This window comes from Mixophyes fleayi, chromosome 6 (assembly GCF_038048845.1).
Source record: "Mixophyes fleayi isolate aMixFle1 chromosome 6, aMixFle1.hap1, whole genome shotgun sequence".
NCBI lineage: Eukaryota > Metazoa > Chordata > Amphibia > Anura > Limnodynastidae > Mixophyes > Mixophyes fleayi.
Genome location: NC_134407.1, coordinates 131,501,518 through 131,520,318, shown reverse-complemented (window position 1 = coordinate 131,520,318; position 18,801 = coordinate 131,501,518). Strand labels below are relative to the sequence as shown.

General features: G+C 39.8%; 1 protein-coding gene across 9 annotated transcripts in view; it reads right to left on the bottom strand.

Annotated features, from left to right (window-relative positions):
- The window catches only part of ZMYND8 (zinc finger MYND-type containing 8), a 60,087-nt gene that overhangs the window by 14,707 nt on the left and 26,579 nt on the right, over window positions 1-18,801 (bottom strand). For all 9 annotated transcript variants that reach the window (XM_075176445.1, XM_075176439.1, XM_075176438.1 and 6 more), the window contains 8 exons: window positions 17,702-17,850; window positions 14,221-14,439; window positions 13,017-13,130; window positions 8,142-8,234; window positions 6,193-6,280; window positions 5,668-5,723; window positions 2,900-2,977; window positions 1,435-1,550 (listed from right to left, as the gene is read on the bottom strand). In XM_075176445.1, coding sequence (XP_075032546.1) covers window positions 1,435-1,550; window positions 2,900-2,977; window positions 5,668-5,723; window positions 6,193-6,280; window positions 8,142-8,234; window positions 13,017-13,130; window positions 14,221-14,439; window positions 17,702-17,850 — 913 coding nt within the window. The remainder of the gene's footprint in view (window positions 1-1,434; window positions 1,551-2,899; window positions 2,978-5,667; window positions 5,724-6,192; window positions 6,281-8,141; window positions 8,235-13,016; window positions 13,131-14,220; window positions 14,440-17,701; window positions 17,851-18,801) is intronic.

Sequence of the window (18,801 nt, the reverse complement as noted above, 5' to 3'; positions counted from 1 at the left end):
TTTCTCTAGTGCTAGCTTACCCTCTCCTCTCCTTTCTGTTGGGGATCTCTCAAATCATCATCCACGCCCCCTCTGCTCTCCTTCTTGTACATGTCCTCCCTTGACAAGCTACTGGCTACTTTGGACTCCAATACCACCTATATGCTGATGACACCCAAATAAACGTCTCCTCACTTGACCTCTCCCTATCTCTCCTATGTCATGTATTCAACTGCCTTTCTGCCATTTCCTCATGGATGTCCCAATGAAACCTATGAAAGCTCAACATGTCCAAAATGAACCCTTTGGTGTCACCCTGTAGACAAACTTTCTTCCACTTTCACATTATCTCCAACCTAAAATATAGTAATCTTCTTGGGAATCCATATCACCCATCTTTCCCAGCTTCAATCCACCTTCAATGACACAGCAAGATTTATTTTTTTTCTCCGTCACCACAAACCTTACAGAGTAGAAGCCAAAGCCCTCAACTTATACCGCCCCACATCTGACCACATCTCCTTCCCAGCCCACTGATTACCACTTCCCACTCCTGCCTGTAAGATTTCTCCTGGGCCTTTCACCACCTATAGAATAGTTTACTATGCCCCATCAACCTCTCTTCAAAGGTTTATACGCTCCTTAAAAACCCAAACACTTCCCTAAAGCCTACCATTCTCCCACAGGACTAGCCTGTGTCGGCATACACCTCCTATTTCATTAGCTCATTAAGCAGGGCCTCTACCCTGCTGTTTTTGTGTACGTTAACATCTCACCAAGATAAGCGCCAGGTATTTGTTACATATTATAATTTATGTTTGTACAGTATTTTTCTTATTTTAGGTAAAATTAACTTTATATATTTATAATGCGTAACTCCCCATTTGTATGGGTCTGAAGAATATTGTGGCATTCTATAAATAATTAATTAATAATAAAAGTTCCTAGGGAATGGATGTATAACATCTGTGCCTTGCTGATGTTGTGACTTTATATTGTTGTATTTTAGCAATATATGTGTTAAAGTAGCCATTGGGGGGCAGTGCTCCTTCAATGTCTGCAACTCAGAAATCAGAAAGACAGCTTCCAGTAATGGTAATAAAGACATAACAAACATAAATGAGGATCTGTGTGTTCAATGACTTCTGCCTGTATCTTCCATTTATAGAAAATAAGATTGAAGCTAATCTATGTTTCTAAAACCGGATATTTTCCCTTTAATTCTCACAAGAAAAACATGTCATCTCCTATTAGCGTGTAAGTGAAACAAATATATTGTCTACTGCTCATTACAAGCTCACCAATACACTGACACATTAGAGGTAAATGGAGCTTTAATAATTATTACAGACAATCTGAAAACCACAGATTTAAGGACACATTGCATTATCGGTTTTCTGGGCATTAATAACTTTTTGAGATCATTTAAAAATCTGCATCCATGTTAGCTCTCACCTGTCATGCTGTCCAAAGAAACGTGCATCTACCTGACCATCTTTATCTCTCAGGGCTTTTGCGGGCCAGAAAGGAAATCCTTTTAATTTTGCCCAGACCAGCGGGTGTGGATTGCTCTAAAGAGGACAGGACATAGGATTAAACGGAGCAAGAGTAAAAACTGTTATTTGGGTCTTCATATTGGTTATTTACCACATGATATTCCCACTAGTTGGCTAGACTGCAATTGTCTGTATACAGTGTATCCCACATATAATACAGGATCATATAACCCCAGGTGTTTTGCAGAACCTCCACTAGACAAATCTTAAGTAACATTAGAGGAGTGGCTTGTTAGTAGAAGCAGAGCCCCAAATGGCTACACAGTTCCCCCTTACACGCAAAATCTGCATAGCTGAGTGTTGTTAGGGTGCACACTATCAGAACACAGCCAAAATAGCTGACTCTATGGGGGTACAAAAGTTTGTGCCGTCTGATGGAAGGAGTTAAGAGAAGCACGGATGTATCTTGCTCAGTGCAGATAAAGTGAGAGTTCACCAGTTTGTGTGAGAATGTACAGAATTTCTCTCCCCACAAAATGCTTGAATAAATCCATGTCCTGTTGAAGTCCCAGAGATCGGCTCTGGTCATATACTTATAATTTGACAAACTTTTCCCTTTCATTTTCGTAGAAAAGCACATTTCTAGGCACACTTTCATCAATGTAAGAATAGCCTTCAAACACAAAAAAGTAATAATGTACTTTAAACAGATCTGATGACCCCGGCTCTCATAATTGAGTTAATATATAAATGTGGCTAAACCGAACAGTTCTTTAGTAGAAACAAGTTGAGGTGAATGAAGGAGATGGTAAAAGGTTTAGATTGGTGATGGTACACTCTTTTCACCAAGCGTGTTTTTAGGAGATTCAGTAAATCTAGGCACAGGCTCATTTTCTGGGAGCAGTTCCAAAGACCACTAGTGGGCATGCACCTCGAAATGAGCAGACTAACAGGCACAAATAAAGCAGTGCAGATACTCATTTTTTGTGGCTCAGATATGACTTTTGGTGACTTTAATACCTATTACTATACATAAGCCGTCTAATAATACAGAAAACGGCCAGTATTGGAACACTGGAAGCAAGCATTTTATATATTCATAATAACCCAAGACTCTGATCTATACTATTAAATTTAAGATGGACGTGTCATTCCAATTAGTTAGATCTACAAATTACTCCTATATGATCATATATAATGCATTTATGTGAACAATGTTAAATACTGGACTACATCTGTCTTTGTGAGTGGCTCTAACTGTGAGAAACAGCAGGAACCAATGCTAGATAACTTAAATTGTTGATCTTGATAAAAAGTTTAAATAATACACAATGTCTCAATTCTAACAAATTAATGAAAAAAAACATTATTGTTTTTGTGAATGTTACAAACTGCATGTGGATGAACTGGGATAAGATACTCACACACGGTTCACAAAACCAATTATCTCTTTTTTGGCAAGCAGCTAAATAACATTCGGGGCAGACTTCAATTTCATTCATCTGAAAGATAAAACAAGATAGGTTGTATCCAGCAAGCAGAGGCTACGACTGGCACTACACCACCTGAAATTTGTACACTATCTATATTTAACTGAATAAAGCTGGGAATACACAGGACAATCTGACCACTCACCCTGATCAAAGAGGCGGTTGAATCCATCATACATCCATATATGTGTCTGGCCAATTATTTAAGATCTAGCCGTCCTGAATTTAGGCAAAATGGCTGGATCTGACAAGACACCTTTAGCTCTCATGAGGATTGGGATGGTGATCTAAAATGTCATAAGGGGCCATCAAAATGGAAACATATACAGGAACATGTTGTTCTCCTGCTGCCTGTAGAAGGAATTCCACTCTGATACTTGTTTCACGGAGGACACTTACTATGTGTTAACTCAGTTACTGCTATTTATTGTTATCATCAATGCTTGTAATTTAATTTGTTCAAATAAAAAAAAATAGCACTTTACTAATTGAGATTCTCTATTTCAGTGGTCCATAACTTTGACTGCAATGTACGGGATCGTTAACAGGAGCAGAGTCAAGAACTATCTTTCAAACTTTCAATGTCTTGTAGTCATACACATGCAGATTTCGTCATCCAATTTCCACATTAGCCTACAACTAGAACATTTGTGGCACTCAAAATTATGGTGTTGAAAAATTTGATCCTGATTATTTAAACAGACACAGGGTAGCTTGAAACATGGTGCACCTCAATCTGCCCAGCCACCGAATAACTGCGGTGTATCATTTTGGCATACTACAAGCCTGACCACAGTGGCCAACGAGTCAGTTGTTTGGCAACTAAGCCCACAGCCCACAAATTTAAACAGCGCCTGAATTTTTCAAATCGAATATAAAAAAAAAAAAAAAAGAGTTAAATAAGCATCAAGGCCTCATTTTTTGTTTCAGTTATTTGAATAATACAACCTGACTGATAACTAATTTAACCTGATCAAGTTGGCCAATGGTCTTTAAACTTGTGTATTTTTGTTTTAATCATGTCAGTGACTTCAAACAGATGACACAGCAATGGGGAACAAATGTATATAGATGGTTCTGTCCTATGTTTCAGCTGCTGATAGGTACACTGATTGTTATTGAATACAAAATGCATGTCCTTTGGATCTATTAAGTTAAGTGTGGTCTAAAAGAAGGTGGGCTTTATTTTTAACCATTTCCAGTAGTTTAGTAGATTTAGTAAAAGCTACTGAACAGCAGGTGGTGCAAGGATCCTTACAATGTTTCAATAATTTATTCTCTGCCAGGCCTCAGCCTTCACACGCACACAGGAAGCCATTTGAAAATGCTGATGAGACTGCATACTGTGATTGAGAGGAATATCTCTACACTGATCTGCAGCTATTTCTAGATTACTACCACACCCTGAGCAAGCAGTGTAAATAATCAGAAACACTGTTCAGAAAGTTGTTGCTGTGGAGGGTTTATCCGTTTTATATAACATACTATCTTTTGCATAAACCAGGGTCTGAGCACAGCTTTAGATATACGTCATACATCCGGGACCCAGCTTAGCATACTTGGCAAACAAGAAGGGGCTGATCACAACTTAGTATACATGGCACAAAGGAAAGGACTCGATACAGCACAGTATAAATGGCACATATTCAAGTACAGCCTAAAATAAATGGTACACCTAAGGACCGAGCACTGCTTAGTATACAGGGAACGCACCCGGTGACAGAGCATAGTTTAATGTACATGGCAGATAACCGAACCTGAGTACAGCTTAATATACAGATAAAAGGACAGAGCATACCTTAGTATAACTGGCACACATTCAGAGACTGAGCACAGCATAGAATATACTGTACACACATAGGGACTGAGGACAGCTTAGTATATGGCACACATTCAGGAAATCAGCACAGCATACTTAGTATACAAGGTACACAGTCATAGACTAAATACAACGTAGTAATATGGCACGCATGATGAGGCTCATCATAGCTTATGATACATAGCAGACACAAAAGGGACTGAAGACAGCTCAGTACACTTTACACACACTCTGGGATGGAGGACAGCTTAGTATACATGGCATATACCCAGCAACTGAGCATAGCTTAGTACACATAGCACACACCCAGGGACAGAGCACAGCTTAGTATATATAGCACACATTCACAGAATGAGTACAGGTTAAAAAACATGGCAGACAACCAGGGAATGACTACAGATTACAGCTTTGTATATATGACACACATCTGATGCCTGAGTATACATGGCACACCCAAAGGGTCTGAGCACAGCTTAGTACACATGGCATATACACTGGGACTGAACACAGCTTAGTATACATGGCACATGGAGTTACTTGTGACTACATCAGAAGTGGAGAAGGGCAGGTGTCAGGATATCCTATCTCACTGTGCCCTGAATAGGTGATGGCCATGAGTCAAGTAAAACGGAAGAATCTATCACAGGCAGATGGATGATGAAACAGAGTTCTGTGCATTTGTAAGCTAACAAGTGTCACTCTCACACAAACCTCACTACACTGGGTGAATCATTTGTGTGCAAAGTAACTGCATCAATCTACAGTGCAGAGAGCGATGTACGCAGTTACTGCAGCAGCTGAAGCTAGTACGGTCAATACATATTCCTGATGTGAGCAAGAAAGATTGATTTGGTTTTCAGGCAGACATGGTTTTAATTCTCACCTCATGTTCACATATCTTGATTATTACTTTTGCTGTTTGTGTCAATTTATGATTTCCTGTAAGAAACAAAAAACAGAAAGAAATTCTTTTATATCGAAATTCTCTTCACACATTAACTTACTCAGGATAAGGCAAGTAACAGTTTTTCCAAGTGTTGGGTAAAAAAACAAAGTGAATTTAAGGTTAAAGTGAAGTTAATGGAGGTCCCCCAAGATTAGGCGAAAACAGCCCCAAAGAAACACTGGCTAAATGTCTCATGAGAACAAAGACAGGTTAGTAGGCTTTTTTTTTTTTTTTTTTTTTTTACCCCTATGAGTTCTCTCAGGAAAAACAAAATAATATGAAGAAAGGCTCAGCAAGCATCCAGAAGGTCCAGAAGCCCCCAGAAATAAGTGATTCTTATGCACGCAATGTGACTGATGGCAACGGTGTGAGGTGGGAAAACATAAATAATATTTATGAATCTCAAGATCATTATTTCAAGAGTCACTAAAACATATTACACTGGACACCGGTCAACCTTACCGCCATTGTAAATAATGCAGTTATGTAAAATCCATTTGGCTTCTGCAAGAAAGGCTTCCGTGCAGCCATACATTTTCTTTTTAACATTCTGGAAATAAAAGAAAGTTAAAAATTGAATATTTAAAAAGACAGCCCCACATATGTGACAGTCTCCATGAATTTATTGGGATATAAGAAACAAGCAGCATGTTAAAGATTGAAATACAGGGAACAGGATCAGTGCTGTAGTTAATAAGAGTAGACTCAAATTAAAACGGAAAACAAATCACTGTGTAATGTCATGTCTACAAGTGATCAACTTCCTGTTCTACAGAACCGTCCAGTGTGGACACGAGGGGTGGGGTGGGTTTGAGAGCTTGAATGTAATTGTGGGATAAACTTTTGTTCATCAGGGCTTTGTGTATCAGGACACCACAAGGCTCATGAGTACTTAGACACACCAAATTTCATGTTGTGAGACAAAGATTTTCAAATGAGCTTCAAGGAGTGCAGAGTACACATCAATGTTGGCCACAAAGACTTTTTTTCTCCCTCTCTTTTAGAATACATCCTTTAGATAATGTAAAACTTACCTAAATCATATAAGTACAAAGGGATGCATTGAGCACCTTTCCAGACACTTTTTATGCAGAAAACATTTATACACTATAGTATCACAATGTTATACAGACAGTCCCGATCTCCCATTACAATGAGCCACAAACAAACAGTATTTTAGGCGCTTACATTAAGAGTGTGTCCCTACAATGATAAAAGTGATAGTAGGCATTTCTTTGTAGTGAGGTTTCATTTGTACTTCTGACCATGTAATGCCACAAGTGATCACAGGGACACACCAGGGAGTGGGAATGCACATATATGTGCACTATGTGAGCAAACAGATGCATTAGTGCAAAATAAAAATCTAATATAAGTCTGAACATTCAGTGGATAGTAAGTGACACTTTAATTGTAAAATGATGATGTAATCTTGCTTTCAACCATTATTGCTTTTCCATGCCAACAGTTACCAAGTCCAAGATGGCAGCTCCAAATTGTCTAAAAGCAACTGGGTAAAGAAGAAGTGTTTTATACTCAGAAAAAAGCTACAGCCCCAAAGTTTTACTGCTCATTTCATGGTAAAAACCACTGTGTATTTAAATAAAGTATGCAAAATTATTAGAAGAGAGGTTAATATTTGAAAAGGGAAAATACTTGTACATGTTAGAGCACAAGATACCATGTACAAAGTATACAAAAGTATACAACAATTTACAGAGATGGCGAGATAAAAAAAATAGGCTTACAGTCACATAAGTCCAGAGGTCACAGCCTGACCACTGCTAATTAGTGTAAAGAAAATTACAAGTAAACAGAAAAGGTGCTAATATATATAGGCAGACTGGACCAAACATCCATACACACGTTAAGATCATAATCATCACCCAATGGCATTTTCTGCCACTCCCGATAAACATCCGATATGTCCCAAGCATTTATCAATAGCAGCCCTTAGATGCTGCAAAATATGACCAATTAGGACAGAACAATGTTGTACTACACGGTCTTTGCGTTTTGTTGAAAAATAACAGTTCAGTGTGAAACAAGCTCAAAATTAAAGCAAAACAGGTTGAAACAGTAATTATCTAACATGTACATATAGGCACAAAAAAGTAGAAGGACCCGGATATTCAAGAAATCAGAAAGAGTGACTTGCTATATATAAATGCTAATTGATAGCAATAATCTACAGAACACTAGAGGTAAGTAACTTATAATATGCAAATAATACAATAAATGAAAAGGGTAGTCTCTAACAGAGAAACTATGATGTTTTGGATGGTTCAAGTCCAAAGGTTAAAATTGTGTTTATGCAAGATAAAAATTCTATGTTAACTCTTGCCATTCCATACAATAAATAACATAGCAATAGTTTCACAGCACTATACATGCTAATAATTGCCACTGACCTTTTCTAATGTACTGAGATCCATAGGATTAAATATATATTCTGAATAATCAGGATGTTGTTCCAATGATACTGGCTTTTGGAATGGTTCTGTCTGCGAAAAAGAAATGAATACTTGTGATAAGAGAGCACCAGTGAAGCTAGATGCACTTTGTAGCTGAAAACAGAAGGGCAGCTCCCTCAAGATGAAGATACTCCATTTGCAGATCACATAATTAAGTGACAGTAACTTTCATAGAACATACACCTGTGACTTTTGTTTCTGTGTCTGCATGATTTTCAGGTGATAATTTTATTGTTGTCATAAACTAGACTGTGAAAATAATTATTTGGCGTGTAATAGGGATGGTTTGATTTACATGGAGAGTCAGACAGAGTTTTTCCAGTCATTCTGCTGTCTGAGGTCACAACTACAACAATGCCTTTTTTTCTCCTGCACAAACGAACATACATTTGTATGAAGTATACAAACAAACAAATATTATCATTTTATTCTTTATTAGCTTTACCTATGCTTTAGAAGCCATCATGTCATAATTTTGCAGTAAGAAAAAAAAGATACATTTACTTTCTGTAAAATGTATTTCTCTGAAACCATTTGAGGGATACAGCTCAGCATGGGGTATAGAGGGCGCTGTGCTGGGAATAAAGCACAAATTAAATTAACTGTCTGTCCTGCTCCTCTCCATCTATGCCCCCTGCACACACACCATTCAGATTTTTAACAAGACACCAAGGCATACCTCCCAACTGTCCCAATTTCAGTGGGACAGTCCCAATTTTAGGGCTCTGTCTGTTGTGCTACCCAAGAACATGTTTATCCTGTGGGTGGTATCTTCCTTTCACAGCTACTGTGCATAGCAGAGCAGCTGTGAATGGGTGCAGTGCTAGGCAGCCCTGTGGATTGGCCACAACCCCTTTCCCAATACTGGAACTGAAATGTTGGGAGGTATACCCAAGGATAGGACAGATATGATAATTAAACAAGAACCACACTCCACTAAAAAACAAAAAGGAGAGAGAGAGTGCAGTGTCCCCAAAATGGATCCAGAGAAATTAATTTTACGGTTAGTACAAAAATCCTCACTCTCAGGCATCGTATTTGGGAGATATTGTTCACCACGGGGACATTCCTAAGCTACCCCTAATTGTGGGCAAGCTCAGAAACCACTGCTACTTGCAAAATGTTTCAGCCAAATCTGGGGGGAAATGTATCATACTCCGGTTTCTTCAAGTCGCCGGAAATCGGTGAGTTGACAGCTAAAATTTAAAGCGGCGCTGCCTTGTAAAGGGAAACTTGCCTTTACAGGGCAGCGCCGCTTTAAATTTTAGCTGTCAACTCGCCGATTTCCGGCGACTTGAAGAAACCGGAGTATGATACATTTACCCCCTGGTGTCTTTTAAGACAAAGCTAATGAACCTGTAGAATATGGTAAAGGTGTGGATGAAGGACCAGGTTGCTAACGACAACTGTTCAACCAAGGTTCTGTGCCGTGCTGCCCAGGAGGACTGAGGACTAAGACCTGCAACAGAGCATTTATCACTCCTCTGAGCTCAAAGACATTTATGGACAGCCTTGTCCCGCTAAGGACCCAAGCCCCTGCAGGCTGGCATCTGTGGTTATGAAGGTCCTGGTTGAGAATTGAGAAGAGACTGAAGGGTGTGCAGCGACAGTTTAAAAAACTGTGCTGCCAAAGGAGGGTTAAACCTTGACCAACTGGCAAGAATCTCCTTCTGAAACATACGGGAGTGGAAGTGAGCAAATTGCACCACTTCAAAGCAAGAGACCTGCCTGAGCTATAACAAGGCTTTTACTTGTTTGTAAATGGCCAGAATATTCTCCTCTGGAAAAAATATTATCCGACACTGATGTCAAAGCAGAGACCAATAAAAGTCTCTGGACTTAAGACAAATGTAATAGATTGGGACCTTTTATAGTTTATCACCCAGCTGCTCAATTCCAGTGTTTCCACTGTCAGGCACAAATGGAACAGGAGAAAACTGACACCTCTTTGGTTGTTAAGAGAGCTGCCATAACTTTGGTAAATACCACTGGTGCTGTAGTCAGACCAAAGGGTAGTGCCCTGAACTGGTAATGGGATTTCTCACAAACCTGAGAAGACTGTGATGTTCCTGCCATATGAGAAAGGCATCATTTATGTCCATGGAGGCCCACCACCAAGTGTAAGTTTAGGGACTTCAGGTTAAGGATGGACTGGAAAGATAGGTCCGGTTTCTGTACAAGAAATAGGTTTGAGTAGTAATCCAAACCCTCATGTTCTTTCAAGATTGGCAGAATCACCCCCTGATGACAAAGGGGACTGGATGCCTCCTCCCTGCAGGACTAGTCTCCTGGCCCTATCTATTGGGATGGGAGTAGAGAGAAACAAATTGGGTGGTGGCCCCAAGAGGTCCAAGATGTAACAGCTTTCTGATATACCCTACCCATGTGTCTGAAGATGACCTGATCTACTTATCCCGAAAAAGCAAGAGATGAACTCTCAACATGGAGCTTTTTGGGTGGGGATGAAACCCATCAAACGGAATGATTTTCAGCGGCCTGGGAACCAGGCTTCCAGAGTCTTTTTAGATTCTGCATCTGCCTCCCATAGGCGAAGCCAGAGAGAAGTGTTTGAAATAGTAGTGGTATTGGATTTCAGAAGATGGGCAATGGGGGCTTCCATTTTAGCGGAATATTACATTTTTCTGTGTCTGCTTCAGAGAAGTGGTAACTGAACCAAAACTTTTGCGTAACTTGAAATCTGGTTGCTGCCAAGCCTCACCCAAGAGTTCAGACAACTTCAGGGAGGATGGAAAAGAAACTGTCTGCTTCTTCTTCGTTTTGAAAAGGGAAGAGACAAGGACTAAGTCAGGTCCTCATAGTTTTAGTCCCCCTATGGATCTTGCCATCTTGAGAGAAGTGCTCAGACTTAGAATCTATTAAAATTTGGACCTAGAGTTGAGCCTGATACTGCAAGGCTTGGTGGGTGATAAAGTCTCCAACAGCTTTTCTAAGGAGGAAGACACTTTAACCAGTCCTTGAACTGACCTTTTAAGATTAAAACCCAAGAAGGTACCTGGACTGCTGCTATGCGGTCTAGGGATAATTGAGACACCGCTTCCTGAGAAGGGGTACTGACTGATGGAGCCCTAAGGGAAGAGTAGGAAGGATAAATTCACCTATCTGCACAGGACGCACTGTATACATTTTCAGCTCTGTGAAGAACGGAGCTAGCGTCTTAGCCCAGGCTGGCTACACCATTTCTGTTGCATCTCCCCACAGATTTACCCAGACCTTGGTCCTCAGACTCACAAGTAGTGCATCTGGTTCCCAACATCCATTATGTAACTTTGTCTGGCATTTGGAACAGTGAAGTACAGTACAAGATCTTCCTTGGCAGTCTTGTATTTTGGAAATAGTCCCTTTTTGTGACAAGAGAACACACAGAAAAAAGGAAGAAACTGTAGAAGACATCAGAGGGAAAGCCACAGAGAGTACTGTGACACAACAGTTTGTTAAATAAGTCTGTACTCCATGTTTAAAACCAGGGAGAGTGCAGCAACAACAGAGTGGTAAATAAAGTTAGTAATCAATAAATAATACAGCAGAGAGTACAGTGACAGTATAGAGTATGCAGTGGCTGCATGGACAGTAAATTCACATTACCACACAGTCTATCTTGCAATGAAAAACTATTCCAGCACGCAAAAAAGCAACTAGTCACTGCAGGGGTGAGTAAGGAGCAAGTGATTAATGAAGGTCTTTCCTGTACAGGATCCCGTCAACGGGGAGGTGCTACTGAAGAAAGCATCCCTCCCCTAGATTAAAGGGCCATCATGGCAGCTGCTTTCCCTGCCATAACTGTCCCTGGCGTGGGGCTTATATTGTGCTTACCTTGTGTGGTCCCTACCTGACAATTTCCATGGCTACCTGAGGATCCATTGCTGTCTATCCGTTCTGCTTTTCTGCAGCGGCACCATCTTCCTAGTAGGCATTGGATACAACAGCCAGCCCCGTCTCTGCCAAGTGGGAAGAACTGTGGGCTTGTGCTTGCCGTAGCTCCTGGATGCAGTGCAGATCCAGGGACCCCGGTCACTGATAAGTGCAGGAGACCCTTCTCCAGGAGCCCTGTAACATTGAAGGGTGGGGGAGTGGCAAAGAAGAGCTGACTGTGCCTGCCTCCTAGAGAACACTGATACCGCCTAAACACAAAATAAATGTAAAATAAAACAAAAAGAAAAAAGTGCTCTACTCATTGGGCACTAAAAAAACCTGAATGGCCTCCAAGCAGGGGCATAGAGGAGGAGGAGCATGCCAGACAATTCTTTCGTTTCAGTAGTACCTTACTCCCAAGCACAGCCCCATTGTGAGCAGTGTCTCCCAAATAGGATGCCTGAGGAATTAGCTTTTTTTAAATAAATACATACAATAATTCCCCACATTTTGCCCACATCTAAAACCTGCTGCACAAACAAAAGCCTTATTGTACGCACAGCCCTATTCAGGACAGTCTTGTTGTAAGCATCCTGTTCTGGACAGCCTTGTTGAAAACCACCCTTGCTCAGGACAGCCTTCTTATACACATACCCTGTTTGGGACAGCCTCATTGTAAGTACACCCATCACTTGGGACAGCCTTGTTATAAGCACACCTCTGCTTGGGGGCACAAAATAGCCTACTGACCAGTATACATATTGTAGATGTTCCTCATCTGCCAGTCGGCCTGACTTCTCTTTCATCTTCCAATATTCTAGTGTCTTTTAAGGGGAGGTAGTCCACAAGAGGGACTACAAAAAGTAGGTAAGAAGTCTTATAATTTGTGTCACTGGAAGCCAATATCAGGTTTTAACTATGAAACTTTGGACCCAGACTTACCCCTGGTTGTTTCATCTTCTGTAGTGCAAATTTCAGTAGGTAGGAGAGCTGCTCTATGGTCAGCATGGTCATTGCTTTGCTCTGTGTCTCTATGCATTCTGCAACAGTTATTTTCTGAAGAGCAAAATCATATGACACAGCATTAGTTAGAGGTGTAGATACGGCTACATTTCCACAGACATTCTGAGCAAACTCCCGGTATACAGACAACTGAAATATATCCTACAGCTCCTGCAAACCCAGAATGCCACTTTCTTTATTACCATGACTGTCAGATCATTGTAATGCACCTTTAAATTATAAGGGGTAACATTGTTATTAAATAAATTAAGTAATAGTGTTTTTGTTGTGCATAGCCAACATACACCACTTCTCACTTACACCTACTAATTTGCTCGGAAATAAGCAAAAACCTATAATATAATATTCATCATTAACAATTTTTGTTCACTGCAGAACTAAGTAAAATGCATCGGCGTGATTCACTAAGGAGTCAACATTGATCATTTAGCAGTGATTTAAGTAAAAAGTGCATTGATAAAAGGAAAATATGACAGGTAATCTAGGATGCCAGGATAAAAATGTCTAACTTCTTTAAATATTCATACCCTCTGTGTGGATTACAGAGTGCTGAATATGAAAATGTAAGCGGTACATTATGCTATTACCTGGAGTAGAGAACACCAGGCAAGGATATATATAACTCATACATGCCTACTCTCCTGGACTTTCCGGGAGGCTTCCGAATTTCGGGGAGTCCTCCCAGACGAGTAGGCAAACCTCCCGAATCCTAAAAAATGCTGAAAAACACGGCATTGAATACCGGGGGGTGGAGCATAATCACGTCATTAAGCCCCACCCCCACTATTCAATGCTGTGACTTTTATAGTGGGGGCGGAGCTATGGTAACACAAAGACATCACCACAGCCCCTCCTACCCCTGTCACATGACCTGTCTTCCAGGATCTCCCGGAGGACAGTGACAAAGTCGGCAAGTGTGGGATAACTCTTTGGATTATAGACATTCAATTCTGTGCAGACAGATGTACCTTAGTTTTCATTACTTTTGCACTCATAAAACTGACAAACCAACAATATAATATTAAACTTTGGAGAGAAATATTTAAATTTTGCTGTCCAAGACTGATTTTCTTGCAATTAAACACAAATCAGTGCAAGAAGCACCTTTAAAATTGGGCCTCACCTCACACTCAGGACAAAACCAGTCACCTTCAGGTTCAGCGGTCAGTTTCAGACACTTAGCATGATAAACTCTAGGACAGAGCTCACAGCATAGAACTTGACCTTCCCGGTGACAAACCCAGCAGTAGAAGTCATTGCGGCCGTCCTGCGGTACAACATCAACGGGGTCTGTGGTGAGTGGCTGCTTCATATAGTAAAATGGACCATGTCTTAGCTCTGACTGAAATGTAGGCAAGAGAGACAAGATTGGGTTCAAAACACATGTGCATAGAGAAGAGTCAACAGCTCAATATACATTCAGCAAAATAAAGTCGTAAGCATCTATAATGTACAAAGGCCAAAAGATAAATATATTGTACTCATTCATAATTAAACTGCTTGGGCCTAATTTATTAAGGAAAGTACTCATTTTTTTTTACTTAAGTTTTCTCCTGGACAAAACAATGTTACAATGCAAGGGAAGCATATTAGTTATTATTTTGCACATAAGGAAAACAGTGGCTATTTTCCTAGATCAACTTTAAATTTCAGTGTACAAATAAGCTATCAAGTATTTGTGTGCTACATGGAAATACAGCCAATATTTTCCTTTTGTGCAAAATAATAAACAAATTTGTACCACTTGCATTGCAACATGGTTTTGTCCAGAAAACTTTAGTAACAAAACTTACTCAATTTCTTGCTTAAACTTTCCTTAATGAATCAGGCCTCTTATGCGAAGCTGCCTTTGACCTGTGTAACAGCACATACACTTTTAAAGCATGACATTCAATGTGAGGCAATCTGTACATGTTGACATTATCTGTATAAAATATAAAACACTGCCTTTCCAACCACATATTTTGTAGGGGACGGCTCACTGTGGCAGAGAAAGTTTCAGCTTGGTCTGCTTGCCAGCACTGATCTGCTTTAAAAAGGGTTCCCACCTTCAGATTACCAATTTATTTGTTACAAATTAAGCAGAGCTGTTCATTGTCTTTCCAGTCAGATAGGACACAGCTCTGCAGGATTGTTTGCATTAGATGCAGTTGTAACCAGAGACCAGCTTTGTTTTGTATTTCATTTCAATGAAAATACATAATTCTGATGGCATAAAACAAAGCGAATATGCACATCATTAATATTTATAAAGATAAAGCAATGGATTTAGTAAAAGTTGCAGGAGGGTATGTCCAAGTCAAATAAATTACAGTTATCTGTCTTACTATAAAGATCTTGGTGCCAGAAATAATTCACCTAAACAGCATACTATTATATAAACTGTTGTAAGAAAAAATACAACAGAGAAATAAAACATATTTACAGCAAATCATATCTACAAAGCCTGGCAAAAAATAGAATAGAAAACAATATAAAACCTACACTTCTTTCACAAATATACATAGTATTCAATTAAATTATAGGCAGACATATTGTATAAACGCTATAAATTTACTGATATTTACTGATTCATAAAGCTTTAACAGTTTCTGCAACAAAAATATTCAGAGACTATGGATTATATATGTGGCTTTTAATTTTAATAGTATTGTGGCTTTTACTGTACCTCAACAAAAAGTAAACCCTGCCTATTAATTGGATATCCGAATAATGTGTTGGACCTTAAAAGACAGTAAGAGACATATCCATCAGCACTTAGTGTTCTCCCCAGAAAATGTTGCCAGCCGGGTGGCATTAAGAATCAGCCGAGTGAGGAAATTGTAATACTTTACAATAATTATGAAATGTTGTAGGTTATTGCCCACACCTGCCAGGACTGGTTAGACTGGTGGTCGGTGGTCTAACACACACTGCTGGCTGTAGTGCTCACATAGTGACTGTTCTAATAGGAGAAACAATGGTTTATTCTATTATAACCCTGTCTCTCATCACCCTTCCCTCTAGAATGTAAGCTCTCATGGGCAGGGTTCTCTCTAGCTATTCTCCAATGTCTATCCACTGTCTGACTGACTTCCTTGTATGTCCTGTCATGTATTTTACTGCACTTTGTGCGAGTCCCCATAGCATTACTCACACTCCTCTGTGCTACTTATGTGTATTACCTCCTCTGTTACTTGCTTCTGTATCTGGCACAACAGAACCTTCCACATAGGGTTCTGTTATATGACAGCAAGTGAAAGAATGCTGCATTTAATAGGGCTAAACTGCTCCCCTAGTCACACATTGGAGTGAAGGGAAAACGCTCCTCTCTAGTCACACACAAGAGTGCTTCAGCTATTAATATGCGGAATGCAATGTAACAAAAGAGGAGAGGCTCCCCATCACTCCAATTTATCACTAAAATAGCAATTCAGCAATTATGACTACTGCCCTTTTCTAGTCAGAAAAAACAGTGTTCAGTCACTGCCATGTAAAATCTATAGACAGAGCAATTTCCAATCTAGCAAACATTACACTTTTAATGTCATTGCTTATATCGGTCATGTCTCGAATAGTAAAAATAATGCTATATACCCCACCCCAACACAAAACAAGTATTATTTAACAGATTATAAATTACAGGCTTGGCAGTGCCTTTTAAGGCATGAATCAATATACTTCAGTGTATACAAAGTAGAGGAGAATGGGCATAACAAAATATTTACATTTCTTTGAGTGAGGCATGGTAGAAGACACCAGATGCCCTGGCACAAGACACGCCAACATCAGTAACAACAAATGACAGTGTCAGAGGTGTACTGAAAGTGGACCACTGCTAAAACTAAATCCAGCAAAAAGTGGTTGTGTTGCTGGAAACAGACGTTGATGAAAGGGGGCGATCGAAGCCAACGGAACTTTTGCAGAATTAGTGCAAGCAAACAGCCAAGTGCAACAGTAGTGTTGAAGGAGGAATATGAGAAATCACAATTTGTAGCACCTTGCCATGAATGGGAGATGACAGCTCAGTATCCCACTGACTCACTCCTGTCAGCAATAAATGGGTGCAGCTGCAGTGAGTTACGCAACACACTAATGGGAGAACCAATATATGGCAAACACTAGAGTACTAATAGAACAATATTTAAATCCCACAGGACAAGAGATTCTGGTTGCAGATCAGTCACATCCCTTCATAGAAGCGGCACACCCCTCTGTGAATGATCTTTTTCTACCTCATACCACAAGGCTGGGAAACTCTTGGAATGGTTGTAGGAACATAATAGTGACTAGATCTCATCAAATCCAGCACATGTGAGGCGAGATGGAGCAAGCTATTTAGAGAACCAACAACTGCGTAAACATGAGCCAGCACGCTGTGCTGTACATCCTACGACTTGTTGAGTCCATGTCATGACAAATACTGACTGGGAAAATGCAACGCATTATTAGAAGCACCGAATAAAATGGCAACGGTGTGTTTTGCAGTGTAACTAAACAGGCTGTTCACGCATCAGTTGTGTTTCAGTTGTAACAGAACACGGCACAATGTGTGGCTGATCCGAGCAGTAACACAGAATAGGCAGGTATGCAATATATTATGGTGCTGTGGGTTATCTCCATACCTGGTCTTTATTGTGACTGTTTAACATTCCGGGTTTCTTTTTCTTTTTACTTGGACTAGTAGATGAATCTTGAGGCGAGTGCCCATTGGATGAATGCTGAGGACTAGGAAACTTCCTTTTCTGTCCTGGACGCTCAGCAGAGCTAGGGTCTAAAATAGAACAAAAAATATTTATATCATATCTGTCAACAGTTACTAATTACCAAGGTCAGACCCAGGTTCTGAAGATTTCTTCCTGAAAAATTGGTGATGTGTATAAGTTAACACTTATTGATAGGAAAAGTGTTTAACCTTCTGGCAAAGTGCAGTCAGTAGGTGTGGATTTCAATACCTGTAGAATGTTGTAGAATGAGGACACAGAAGATACGTGTTTTACATACAGTGCAGGTTTCTTGTCACTCTTTCCTAGAGGCAATACAACACACCAGCTAGCGTTTACTTGTCCTCTGCAGTTGACCTCAGGCTTAAAAAGGAAGCCAGGGATCATAGTTCACACTGAGCAACAAGCTGCCTCTGTTTTAAAGACAGTCTTTTAACAGTTAACTCATTCATTGGTGACAGAAGCCTGCTTTTTTCTTACACTAGTCTATACAAATGATGTAATATAATTTGTCAATCATCATGGCATAAAGGTAGCAATTCACTGTTACTAAGGAGTATAGTCCTGGAAATAAAATATAAAGGTTTAATGCCCTCTCAGAGTTTTCTGTAAGCTCTATACATTCAATGAAAGCGGATATCTTGCTCCAGCCCATTTATTTATGCTCTCTTTTCACGTATCACAACCAATGCTACTGTATTATCAAATCACAAACATATCTGTCAGTGCACAGACATACATCCTCTTCCTAGAGGTATACTACCCTAGGAGCTGAGCGGCTACATACTTCAATTATTTATTTTTCTTTACAGCCATTCAGGCGTTTACTTGGTCAGCATAGAAGGTTCCTTAAAATGCCCTTAAACTGAAAACTCAAGTTCATTCAGTATTAATACTTGTTATCAGAAACCATGGCAGAAATTTAGATAATCGACATAGCATTTACATTTGGTAGGCAGCGTGCTAGCTTGTGTACTGTGCTACATATGATTTCAGACTAT